General features: G+C 40.6%; 2 protein-coding genes across 2 annotated transcripts in view; both read right to left on the bottom strand.

The window, feature by feature from the left end:
• Positions 1–3506: 3506 nt before the first annotated feature.
• ENH_00064810 (hypothetical protein, conserved) lies at positions 3507–9527 on the bottom strand (the record flags this gene model as incomplete). Its single annotated transcript, XM_013577298.1, has 5 exons — positions 3507–3523; positions 5411–5516; positions 5950–6052; positions 6453–6534; positions 9416–9527. The coding sequence occupies 5 exons, from the start codon at positions 9525–9527 to the stop codon at positions 3507–3509; spliced, it is 420 nt and encodes a 139-aa protein (XP_013432752.1).
• Positions 9528–11106: 1579 nt separating this feature from the next.
• Positions 11107–12371, bottom strand: part of ENH_00064800 (Kelch motif domain-containing protein , related) — a gene marked incomplete at both ends in the record, with an annotated part of 3102 nt that continues 1837 nt past the window's right edge. The window contains 3 exons of the mRNA XM_013577297.1: positions 11107–11591; positions 11832–11966; positions 12162–12247. Coding sequence (XP_013432751.1) covers positions 11107–11591; positions 11832–11966; positions 12162–12247 — 706 coding nt within the window. The remainder of the gene's footprint in view (positions 11592–11831; positions 11967–12161; positions 12248–12371) is intronic.

Below are 12371 nucleotides of genomic sequence, written 5' to 3'. Positions count from 1 at the left end.
ATATATATATATATATATATATATATATATATATATATATATATATATATATATATATATATGCATGCATATATATTATATATAAATAAATGATTTTTGCTCATTTTTATTCATGTAAAAGATACATTTTGTGTGTATGGACAGCTGGGCCACCGAAATGGCGCGCATGCAGCTGCCCACCTCAGGTGTACGTACACCCCTGGAAACAGCGACTTCTGCACTTAAGCTTCAAAAGCCTTTCACTTCTTTTCAAACTCCCCCATATATATATATATATATATATAAACAGTGCATGCATTTGTGCATTAATGGCTTGCTAAACAAAAGTGTAAAACAGCCAAAACCCACCTTTAAATACAAAAACATTGGTATTTAATTAAAAGAAGAAGCCCCAAATGCTTCAAAAACTTAAACTTTTTTATTTTTATTTTAACTTCTTTATTTTTAAACTCACCCCTTTGCCCCGCTGCAGTCTGTGGAAGCAAACTGTGTGGTAAACTGCCCGCAAAGCCGCTTCCGAAGGCAGCGAAACCTCCGCAGTCGAAACTTGAAAAATGTTCTTCAAAGGACTGCAGCAGCAAAGCCAAAGCAAACACTAAATATATATATATATATATATATATATACATATATATATATATTATATATATATAATATATATATATATATACATATTATAAATATAATATATATATTTAAATGTATTATCCTTTTATACATATTACATAACAATACATATTTGCATAAATGTCTGAAGTGAAAGTCCGCAAAAAGGCGCAGATGGGCAGATATTTGTGCTGTACATACACCCCACGGTTTACATGTACATACACCCCGCGGTGTACACTAGCAGATAAAACATATATATATTTGTATGTATTTGTAAATATATATATTTATATGTATTTAAAAATATAAATATTTTTATACACTTATAAATATATATATATATATATATATATATATATATATATATATATATGAGTGAAGTATAAAGATATGCATTTGTCCGCATGCATTCAAACTCAGTAACGCAGTAACAGTGTACAGACACTCCACAAACAAATCATATATATATATATATATATATATATATATATATATATATATGAGTGAAGTATAAAGATATGCATTTGTCCGCATGCATTCAAACTCAGTAACGCAGTAACAGTGTACAGACACTTATATATATATATGAGTGAAGTATAAAGATATGCATTTGTCCGCATGCATTCAAACTCAGTAACGCAGTAACAGTGTACAGACACTCCACAAACAAATCTTGCAAACAAGTTCAAAAGAAGAAAATCTAATATATATATATATGAGTGAAGTATAAAGATATGCATTTGTCCGCATGCATTCAAACTCAGTAACGCAGTAACAGTGTACAGACACTCCACAAACAAATCTTGCAAACAAGTTCAAAAGAAGAAAATCTAAAATATATATATATATGAGTGAAGTATAAAGATATGCATTTGTCCGCATGCATTCAAACTCAGTAACGCAGTAACAGTGTACAGACACTCCACAAACAAATCTTGCAAACAAGTTCAAAAGAAGAAAATCTAAAATCCAACTTTAAAAAATCTAAACAGCAACTTTTACTGGCACATGCGTCTACATAGGCCTACACAGACTTATAGTTTCATGTATTTATATTTAACAGTATATATATATATATATATATATATATATATGTAATATATGTATATTTATAATATGTGCAAATATATATATATATGTAATGCATGTATATCTGTAATATGTACAAATATATATATATATACATGTATATGTATACAGATAAAATTTGTACATATGCTGTGCGCAATTTTTAGAATTACTTTAAGATATGCGTACGTGTGCTCATATATATAGGCGCATAGTTCCACGTATATACATTTCGTGTATATATATATATATATATATATATATATATTATATATATATACTATGTGTATATATGTATACATTAATAATTACATGTATGTGCACATATGTATATATATATATATATATATTTATATATATGTATATATATATGTATATATATATATTATATGTATCTATATGCATTTACATGTATGTATAATATATATACATGTATATAAATGTATATACATCATATATGTATATATATATATATACGTGCATTTTCCTACAAGAGACTTGTACGATTGAGTGCAATCGACGTTTTGACAAAAAGTGTTTATTTAATAAACCATTTATCAACTTTGGAAGCAACAAAAAGAAAAGTCCCAAGAAAGACAAAGAAATATAATATATATATATATATATGTATATGTATATATTTATATCAATATATATATATATATATATATATTGACATTAAAAATGAATTAAATTAAATTTAAGAACAAATTAAAAACGAATTGGTTGAAGTTGGCGGCTGTTTCGGCAGCAGCTTTGCCGCTGCATGCGCAGCAGCCGACCTGAAGAAAGGCACGTGGAGGCGGAGTTTGAGTTCTTCTTCTCTTTCGTCTAATTCTTCTTCTTTCAACAAAGAAACGAAAAAAGAATTATAATTTATTTGCAAAGCCACTGGAGTTTCCGCAGAAGGCACGGAAACTGACAAGAGCAGCGCCTGCAAATCACCGAAGTTCAAATTCAGTTTTTGCAATTCGGAATTGGAACTTGAATTGAGCTTTCCAGCTGTCTATACACCCCAATACGCAGAACAAAATGGAAATGTTGAGTCTTTTGTGCTGCTCTTCAATTTAATTTATTTCTTGTTTTCCATGGATGCACAGACAAGCCTGAAGACATGTTCATGTAGACGAAGGCGCATGCAAAGAGGCTTCTTTGCATGCATGCGCATGCATGCGCATGCATGCGCATGCATGCGCATGCATGCGCATGCACAAACATGCATGTGCATGCATGCGCATGCACAAGCATGCACAAGCATGCATGTGCATGCACAAACATGCATGCGCATGCATGCGCATGCATGCGCATGCAGAATATATCCATTAGAAGCTCTTATTCTCATTTGGCTGCATGCGGGGGTCGGGCCATCACGAGAAGGCAAAAAGTGCTCAAAGTCGCATGCAAATGCAACAAAGTCTTCATTCAAACAAATCTGTTGAAGTGCATGCAGAAGTTTCATTCAAAAAGAGAATAAAAAACATTAAAAGACACTTTTAAATTAACTAATTTCGAGATGCTGCACAGCAGCAAACAAGCAAGCAGGGGAGTGGGCAAATGCATGCTTTTTGCATGCATTAGCCCCGCCGTGAGAACTTGAATGGCTCAGTTTGCATTTATTTCTGGATCAAAAAGTACCATTTAAAGCCTTTATTGCTTTAAATGATTTATTTTGTTTTATTTTGGAACTTTAAAAGATTTATTTGGATTTATTTTCGCAAAAATGCACCTCTCGAGTCAAAGTCAGAGTCAAATCGAAAAACGGCGAAGACCCCAAGGCCGCTGGGGAAAGCCCGAAAAGCAGCTGCAGGTCTGCGCCCTTGCAAGTGACTTCATAGCTCACTTCGCGCTGCAAACATAGCAGCAAAACCCTAAACCCTAAACCCTAAACCCTAAACCCTAAACCCTAAACCATAAACCCTAAACCCTAAACCCTAAACCCTGCAGCCCAAGCTCTACATCCTGGATCTTCAACCCTGAAACCTGAACTTTTGCAAACACGCGTGCATGCACATATTCTGGCAAAAGTGTAAATTGCAATTAAAATATAAATGCAAATTAAATTATTTTGGCAAACATGAGTTAATAAAAAGGCTTTCTTTAGTTTAAATGGTTAATATTGCATGCACTTGCACTCGCATGCACTTGCATGCAACACCACGGAGCAAAACGAAGATGAAGGGGCCTTTTATCGGCATTTTCAATTATTAAAAACGCATGCAAATCATTTGCATGCAGGCAACTAAGAGCAGCAAATTAAGCAAATGAAAAGAAGCATTTTATGCTTTACAAAAAATGCTGCATGCGCATGCAAATTGGCACTTGTGGGTGCAGATATTCTTTAAAATATATTTAAAATTATAGCATTTTAATATATATATATATATATATATATATATATATATATATATATATATATATATATATATTTTCCAGCTTCGCGCCCCACAGCCCCAACTTGGGTTTAAATTAAAATAATTTAAATAATTTAAATTATTTATTTGAATTATTTAAATAATTTAAATAATTAAATTCTCACTTGCGTCAAAATAAGCAGCATATCCCTCGCAGTTGCATCATCAACAGTTACGGGGCCCTTGAGAGCCAAAGAATAGACAAAGGGATTTGAACTTGAGGTGTCCAGACGCCGGGAGGCCCTCAGCTGGATATACCTGCCAACCTGAAAAAGAAAATAAAATAAATTAATTTCAAATTAATTTCAAATTAAAATGCAAAAAATAAATCAATTTCAAATTAATTTCAAATTATAAATGCGGAAATAATTAGCTCTAAAGCTCTGCAAGGCAAAGAGGCGACGCAGGCGCTGCGCGCATGCACACAACTTGCTGCGCATGCATGCATGCATGCATGCATGCATGCATGCATGCATGCATCGAACCACTCTACATGCATGCATGCATGCATGCATGCATGCGCAGCTGCATCACTGCGGAGGCGCCGCATGCATGCATGCAAGTCTGCATGCAGGAACATGCATGCATGCATGCATGCACGCATGCATGCATGCATGCATGCATGCATGCATGCATGCATGTGCATGCGTGCATGCATGCGGACGTGTCTGTGGTGGAGGCGAAAGGCGAGGCCGACGGCCTCGCAGGCGGGGGGGAAGACGGGGTCTTTGCCGGGCCTGGCGGCTGCGAACCACTCGGCGACTTTGGCTTTGACTCGCCCGTAGCCGCGAGCGCCCAAGTCGTTCAGCCGCAGCTCTTTGCCTGCAGCACGCAGCACTTTGCTGCACTTGCATGCAACTTTGCTGCACTTGCATGCAACTTTGCTGCACTTGCATGCAACTTTGCTGCACTTTTTGCATGCAACTTTGCTGCACTTTGCATGCAACTTTGCTGCACTTTTGCATGCAACTTTGCTGCACTTTGCACTGCATGCAAATGCAATGCATGCGCACTGCATTTGCATGCATTGCATGCAAATGTACATTAAAGTGTGTACGCATGCAACTTTACGATTTACGTAAAACAGATGATGGGCTTGCGAGTAGGCATGCCTATACAAGCAGCTTTCTGCTGCTGCTGCTGCTGCTGCAGCTGCCGCTGCAGCTGCTGCTGCAGCTGCTGCTGCAGCTGCCGCTGCAGCTGCTGCTGCTGTGGCCATCTGCCTGCTTTGCAGTGCTAAAATGCCAATCTGAAGATTCTTTTTATTCATTTTCTGTTTAATGAATTAAATGATGAATTTTATTTTCAAAAATAAGAAATACCTGCTTCGCAAGGCCCGTCTATGGCTATTGGGTATCTCAGGGAATGGCTGGCGTTGATTTCAGATTCTTCATCCGAAGAAGAATCCGTTTCATATTTATTTCTTTTCTGAAAAAAAATAAAAAACAAATAATAATAAATAACAAAAGAGCCATTCTTTGTGTGGCGCTGGCTCTAATGCAATATACACATATATGCTTTTACTTATTTGCATTTGTTTCCTTAAAAAGAAATATATATATATACATTATATATATATTATACATTCATTTATTAAAATGCATTTATATGTATTCATAGTTGAAGAAATGAACAAAAATAAACACCACCACAGAAAAGAAAACTGGAAAAAGAAATGCACTTGGAGTTCAAAAAAGCCACAAATTGCCATTTATTTTTATTTGTTGAAGTTCGCTGAACTGGACATTCTTTCTGCGCAGCAAAGGCTGAAAAGAGGCAAAAAGAAATGCCTTTTTGTGCAAATGCATGCAAAAAAAAACAAAAAAAACTTCAACACTTTTTCAATAAACACCAACCCCACCAAAAAGTCCACAGCAGGCCTCTCCACTGCACAGCGACAAGGCTCATTCCCATGCAAGGGGCAGCCCGTTCGCGCCTGCAGCGCCTGCGCCCTCCGCTGAGCCCTGCACGCAAACCCTAAACCCTAAACCCTAAACCCTAAACCCTAAACCCTAGACGCTAAACCCTCAGCCTTGGACCCTAGCATTATCAGTTGGAGCCTTTCGCAAGACTTTTGCGTTTTTGGCACCTCACAGTGTCTAACAAGCAGCTACCTAGCTAAGCACCTGCCTAGCTAGCTAGCTAGCTAGCTAGCTAGCTGGCTAGCAGGCTAGCTAGCTAGCTAGCTAGCCAGTTGTCTATCACCGCAGCAAGCTAGAAAAGAAGCCAGCCAGCACGCCAGCTCGCCTCCTAGCCGACTAGCTGGCTATGTGTGGAAGCAGCTAGCGAAATGGCTAGCTCGCTGTGTAACTGGCTAGCTAGCTAGCTAGCTAGCTAGCTAGCTAGCTAGTTTGAAGTGCTTACCGATTTTGCCTTTTGGGTGCAACCTCGGGCTCGTAGCTTTTGATGGAATCATCGCTCGAGTCAGACCGGTCCCTTAGATCTACTGCGCAGCAGCAACAGCAGCAGCAGCAGCAGCAGCAGCAGCAGCAGCAGCACCAGTAGCAGCAGCATCAGCAGCAGAGTCTGCCACAAACACGGGAAAACAATTTGCTTCAGCTACTGTCTGCCGAAATGCGAACAAACTAGAGCATGCACAGCCCTTTGGAGCACACTACAAAACCTAGGGCTTAGGGTACCCTAATTTAGGGTTTAGGGTTTAGGGTTTAGGGTTTAGGGTTTAGGGTTTAGGGTTTAGGGTTTAGGGTTTAGGGGTTTAGGGTTTAGGGTTTAGGGTTTAGGGTTTAGGGTTTAGGGTTTAGGGTTTAGGGTTTAGGGTTTGTATTTAGGGTTTAGGGTTTAGGGTTTAGGGTTTAGGGTTTAGGGTTTAGGGTTTAGGGTTTAGGGTTTTAGGGTTTAGGGTTTAGGGTTTAGGGTTTAGGGTTTAGGGTTTAGGGTTTAGGGTTTAGGGTTTAGGGCAGTGGTCAGCTTAGGGTTTAGGGTTTAGGGTTTAGGGTTTAGGGTTTAGGGTTTAGGGTTTAGGGTTTGCGGTTTAGGGTTTAGGGTTTAGGGTTTAGGGTTTAGGGTTTAGGGTTTAGGGTTTAGGGTTTAGGGTTTTGTGTTTAGGGTTTAGGGTTTAGGGTTTAGGGTTTAGGGTTTAGGGTTTAGGGTTTAGGGTTTAGGGTTTAGATCCGTACGCGGCCGCGCGTTTCCGATTTTTTGCGTCCCAAAGAAATGCACCTGAGACAGAAGGAGCAGCCGCAAGCCGGACATAAAGCAGCAAAGACTAAACAGAAATATAATTTAGAAATATAATTTAGAAATATAATTTAGAAATATAATTTAGAAATATAATTTAGAAATATAATTTAGAAATAAATTTATTTTATTTTATTTCTTTTTCAATGTTATCAAGTTTCCTGAAAAGCAAAACTGCCTTTAAAACGGGCAGAAAGCAGCAGCGGAATTGGAAAAGGCTCGGCAGCAGATCAAATGCAAAGCATCTTCTGACTAATTAATTAATTAATTAATTAATTAAAATAATTATAATTAATTTGTTGATTAATTAATCAATAAGTTAATTAAGTAGTTAATTAACCAATTAACTAATTAATTAATTAACTAATTAACTAATTAATTAATCAATTGATCAGAAGATGCTCAATTAATTAATTAATTAATTAATTAATTAATTAATTAATTTATTAATTAATTAATTAATTAATTAATCAGAAGATGCTAATTAGTTAATTAATTAATTAATTAATTAATTAATTAATTAATTAATTAATTAATTAATTAATTAGTACCCGAATGCCAAACAAAGTCAAAACATATTCTGCAAACAATTCCGCCTCTTGTTCGTTTTCAAAGTCGAAAGAAAGAGAAGCAGTTTCTCCCCGGTCGGTCCGTACGTACACCTCAGCAGACTGCAGCATTTCAAACAATAAAAGTCTGCATGCATTTCAGAACTATTTATTTATTCATTTAAATTAATATAATGCAAATGAGTTAATTTAAATGCAAAAGAGGCAATCAAAGCACAAATATAATTAGCAAAAAATATAATTGCCAAAAAATATAATTCCAAAAAATATAATAGCGGTTTTCCAGTTTATTGGAGTGTCTGTACACCCCAACGAAGTGGGCGCAAGAGCGGCGCAGCAATTTGTGTTGCAGTAATCAAAGCTACACTCCAAACACATAATTATATAAAAAGCAAAAACAACAGAGTAAGCAGCAGCAGCAACAGCGTAAGCAGCAGCAGCAGCAGCAGCGCAAGCAGCAGCAGCAGCAGCGCAAGCAGCAGCAGCAGCAGCAGCGCAAGCAGCAGCAGCAGCAGCAGCAGCGAGGGCTCACGACGTCTCTGCGTTGGATGCAGCGGATGCTGGCCGTGGAGATTTGTTTGAGTTCCTTGCCAGCTCTGTCGCAAACTAAAATGCAACAAAAAGGATCATTGAGGAGTTTGAGGAGGAACTCTTGCGACTTTCCCAGCAGGTGTACGTACACCCGAAAGTTGCGGTTCCGCAGCTTCGCGCGGCTCGGCGTGAACCGCCGCACTGTGGGGCCCCTGCGGCCTGCTGCTGCTGCTGCTGCTGCTGCTGCTGCTGCATGCAAACAGCAAATTGCTGCGCACTTCATTCAAAACAACTCCAACAACTCCCAGCAGCTGCTGCTCTTGCTGCTCTCGCCATGCCACTCTGCTGCTTCCCCTCCCCTCAGCCCACAAGCAACGGCCTATTTCACCCTAAACCCTAAACCCTAAACCCTAAACCCTAAACCCTAAACCCTAGACCCTTTGTGGTAGCTACACAGCACAGGCACCCTACACAAAAAAGAGGCGCCTTAGGGGAATATAAGGGCTGGAAGCAACACGAATGCTGCAGCGTACTGCCACAAACACCTTTAGGGTTTAGGGTTTAGGGTTTAGGGTTTAGGGTTTAGGGTTTAGGGTTTAGGGTTTAGGGTTTAGGGCAGTGGTCAGCTTAGGGTTTAGGGTTTAGGGTTTAGGGTTTAGGGTTTAGGGTTTAGGGTTTAGGGTTTGCGGTTTAGGGTTTAGGGTTTAGGGTTTAGGGTTTAGGGTTTAGGGTTTAGGGTTTAGGGTTTAGGGTTTTGTAGGGTTTAGGGTTTAGGGTTTAGGGCTAGGGTTTAGGGTTTAGGGTTTAGGGTTTAGGGTTTAGGGTTTAGGGTTTAGGGTTTAGGGTTTAGGGAGGCCAAAGGGCGTCAGCGGGAGCTAAAGACCTCCAGCAGCACCTGGAAAGTCTGAGAATCTGGAAGTGAATTAAAAAGATGAAGTGGAATTAAAAAGGAAATTAAAAAGAAGAAATTAAAAAGATGAAATTAAATCCAAAGATGAATTAAATCAAAGACAAAAACTGCTGCCTCACCCCCCACCCCTCCCGGGCCATTCTTGGGGTCAAAAAACAGCACATTTTCCAGCAGCCATTTTTCCTCGGGCTGCGGGGCTTCAGGTGCAGCAGCAGAAGCAGCACCCCCCATTTGAACCCCGACCTGCTGCTGCTGCTGCTGCTGCTGCTGCTGCTGCTGCTGCTGCTGCTGCTGTTGGTGTTGCTGCTGCGGCTGGAATGGCGGGTGGTCGCTGCATCAGTCGGCGGGCTGCAGCAGAAGAAAGGTGCAGCTCCTGCTGCTGCAACGCTGCTGCTCGTGTTGCTGCAGTTGCTGCTGCTGCTGCTGCTGCTGCTGCTGGCGTTGAGGGTGTTGCTGCACCTGCTGCTGGCGTTGCTAGTGTTGCTGCTGCTGCTGCCGCTGCTGATGGTGCTGCTCGCGTTCTTGCTGCTGCTACTGGCTTTGCTGGTGTTGCTGCTGCTGCTCCTGGGAACACCGCTGCTTGTGCTGCTGTTGCTGCTGCTGCTGCTGCAGTTGCTGCCGGGGCTGCTGCTGCGTTTTGAAAGCTTCAGAGATTGTATGGGGCCAGCTTTGCTGCTTGAGGTGAGTAAGAGCTGAATATCATTCTGCAACGAGGCTGCTCGGTAAGAGCCAATGCGGAAAAACGGAACTTCGCCAAACTTTTGCGAGTTGATCCTCCCCTAAAGTTGAACTAAATATAAAACAATATAAAACACAATTTAAAAGAAGTAAAAGGGGAACAGAAACGAAGCGAGAAGGAGAAAATCGAGCTCCAACTCTCGCATGTTCTGTGCTGCGGTTCGGGTGAGCCACTGGTCTGCTTCCCGCGCGTGCTGATCCCGCCAAAAACCACTATCTTAATTGAATTAAATAAAAATTATTTGAATAAAAATAGATTATTTGCTAAAATAAAGCAATTCAGAAGATGTGGGAGAAGAAATTGACGCAGAAATGACTATGTGGCTGCACACGCGCGTTTCGCCTTCCGACGCGTCGATTCGAGAGAAGAAAGCAGCTGCTAATTTCATTTAATTCAAATCCTGTTTCTATTTTATTCTTTTATTTCATGTTTTTATTCTTTTAGACAAATAAAAGAAAGAGATCACGGGATATTTCCCGCTTCTTGAGGCGCAGTTCTGCACAGGGTCCATGCGTCGCTTTCTGCTCTGTTCTTTGACTACTAATATTCAACCAATTCAGCAGCCAATTCAACAAACAAACCACAAATTCAATTTGCATGCAATCTGCACAAAGTGGAATAATTTCAAAATGCAATTCTGTAGGCGCTGCACATCCTGGGCTTTCCTGAGAGCCTCTTGCATGCGCTGCAGCCTACGCGAACTTGTACAATTCCTTGCCAATGAATGTTGGAATGCAGCAATTATAAAATAATAAAAAAGAAAAATAAATGGAATTGCATATATAGGACTCAAGACACTTCGAGGGTTACGCCTATACTGTCTTCTTTTTCAATTTCAACTTGTTATTTTCTAGCATCTGCGCAACCCTAAACCCTAAACCCTAAACCCTAAACCCTCGGCGCTGAGTCCTTGGTGGGATACAGAAGTTGATAAAGAGAAAGTTGTTTTGGTTTCCGGGGCCTTTTCAGCAGCAGCAAAACTGCACTTCGACTGAGGTAAATTTCACCAGCTCCGGGGTTTAGGGTTTAGGGTTTAGGGTTTAGGGTTTAGGGTTTAGGGTTTGGAGTGAGCTATTCGCTCTCCTCCTCCTCATCACTTGAGTCCTGTCTCTTTGCTGCTTCCAGAAGAGACTCGAAATGGTTTACTTTTTCGAAGAGGAAGTCAACTTGGCGTTCTAAGTTTTGGAGTTGCTTTGCTGCTGCACTTTCGCGTTGTGCTGCTGCTGCTGCTGCTGCTGCTGCTTGCGCCTCCAGCTTTTCGAGTCTGTCTTGAGCAGCAGCAACTTGCTGCTTCATGGCCTTGGCCTTGGCCTCCACGGCGCCCCAAGCTGCTGCTGCTGCTGCAGTCTTCTCAGCAGCAGCAGCAGCAGCAGCACGAACCTTTCCAACAGTTCCTTTTAAAGTTTTATTTACATTTAAAACTTCATTTTTTCTTTCTTTGCTGTCGCCAATCACTAATTGCAAATCCCCCACTGCCCGCCTCAGCCCTGCCAAGTCTAAGCTGCTGCAAACAGCAGCAAGCCGGTAAATGGCGCCTTCGCCGCCGCTGCCGTCCCCTGCCCGCAGCAGAGAAACGCAAACACGAAAAAGGGTTTAGGGTTTAGGGTTTAGGGTTTAGGGTTTGGGGTTTGGGCGCAGGGCTACGCGCTCATGCCACAGAAATGAGGCTCCAAAGTTCGGCGCCTAAGTTGCGGGCAAAATGGCGTGGGAAGCGGCAGTACAACTTGGAACCTAGGGTTTAGGGTTTAGGGTTTAGGGTTTAGGGTTTAGGGTTTAGGGTTTAGGGTTTAGGGTACCTGCGGCAAGGATGTGCAACACATTGTTTGGGTCCCCAGCTGCGACTGCGTGGCCGTGAGATGTGGGGCCCTCGAGAGGACAGAGCAAATTGATTTCAAACCAAGAAGAGACTTCGCAGTCGAAAGCGTTTAAATCTAGCCAGCACACGCACAAACCCTAAACCCTAAACCCTAAACCCTAAACCCTCGACCCTGAATTCTCGGCGAAAGGCGCGCGTGTAGCCCCTCGTTGGAAAGGGTTTAAGAGCGTCTGCTGGGTTTGATCCACTTTAAATTTAAAAAGAAGATCCAGAAAATAAAAAAAGAAAAAGAAATGGATAATTGACGAACCAAAAAACTCAACTTCCCAGCCCAGCCAGTTCCGCCCGCTGCCCCCGAAAATGAAGCAGCGAGAGCCAGCAGCAGTGGCAGAGTGTCTGTTCAGCAGAACAAAACCACAAAAATACAATTAATAAAAATAAATCTTTCAAAATATAAATAAATATAAATAAATAAAACAAAATGAAACAGGATTGCACTCAAATCCGCAGCAACGGAGGC

Source organism: Eimeria necatrix, genomic scaffold (genome assembly GCF_000499385.1).
Source record: "Eimeria necatrix Houghton genomic scaffold, Enh_scaff595, whole genome shotgun sequence".
Classification (NCBI taxonomy): Eukaryota; Apicomplexa; class Conoidasida; order Eucoccidiorida; family Eimeriidae; genus Eimeria; species Eimeria necatrix.
The sequence above is the reverse complement of the archived record's forward strand: the minus strand, read 5'-3'. Positions and strand labels throughout refer to the sequence as shown.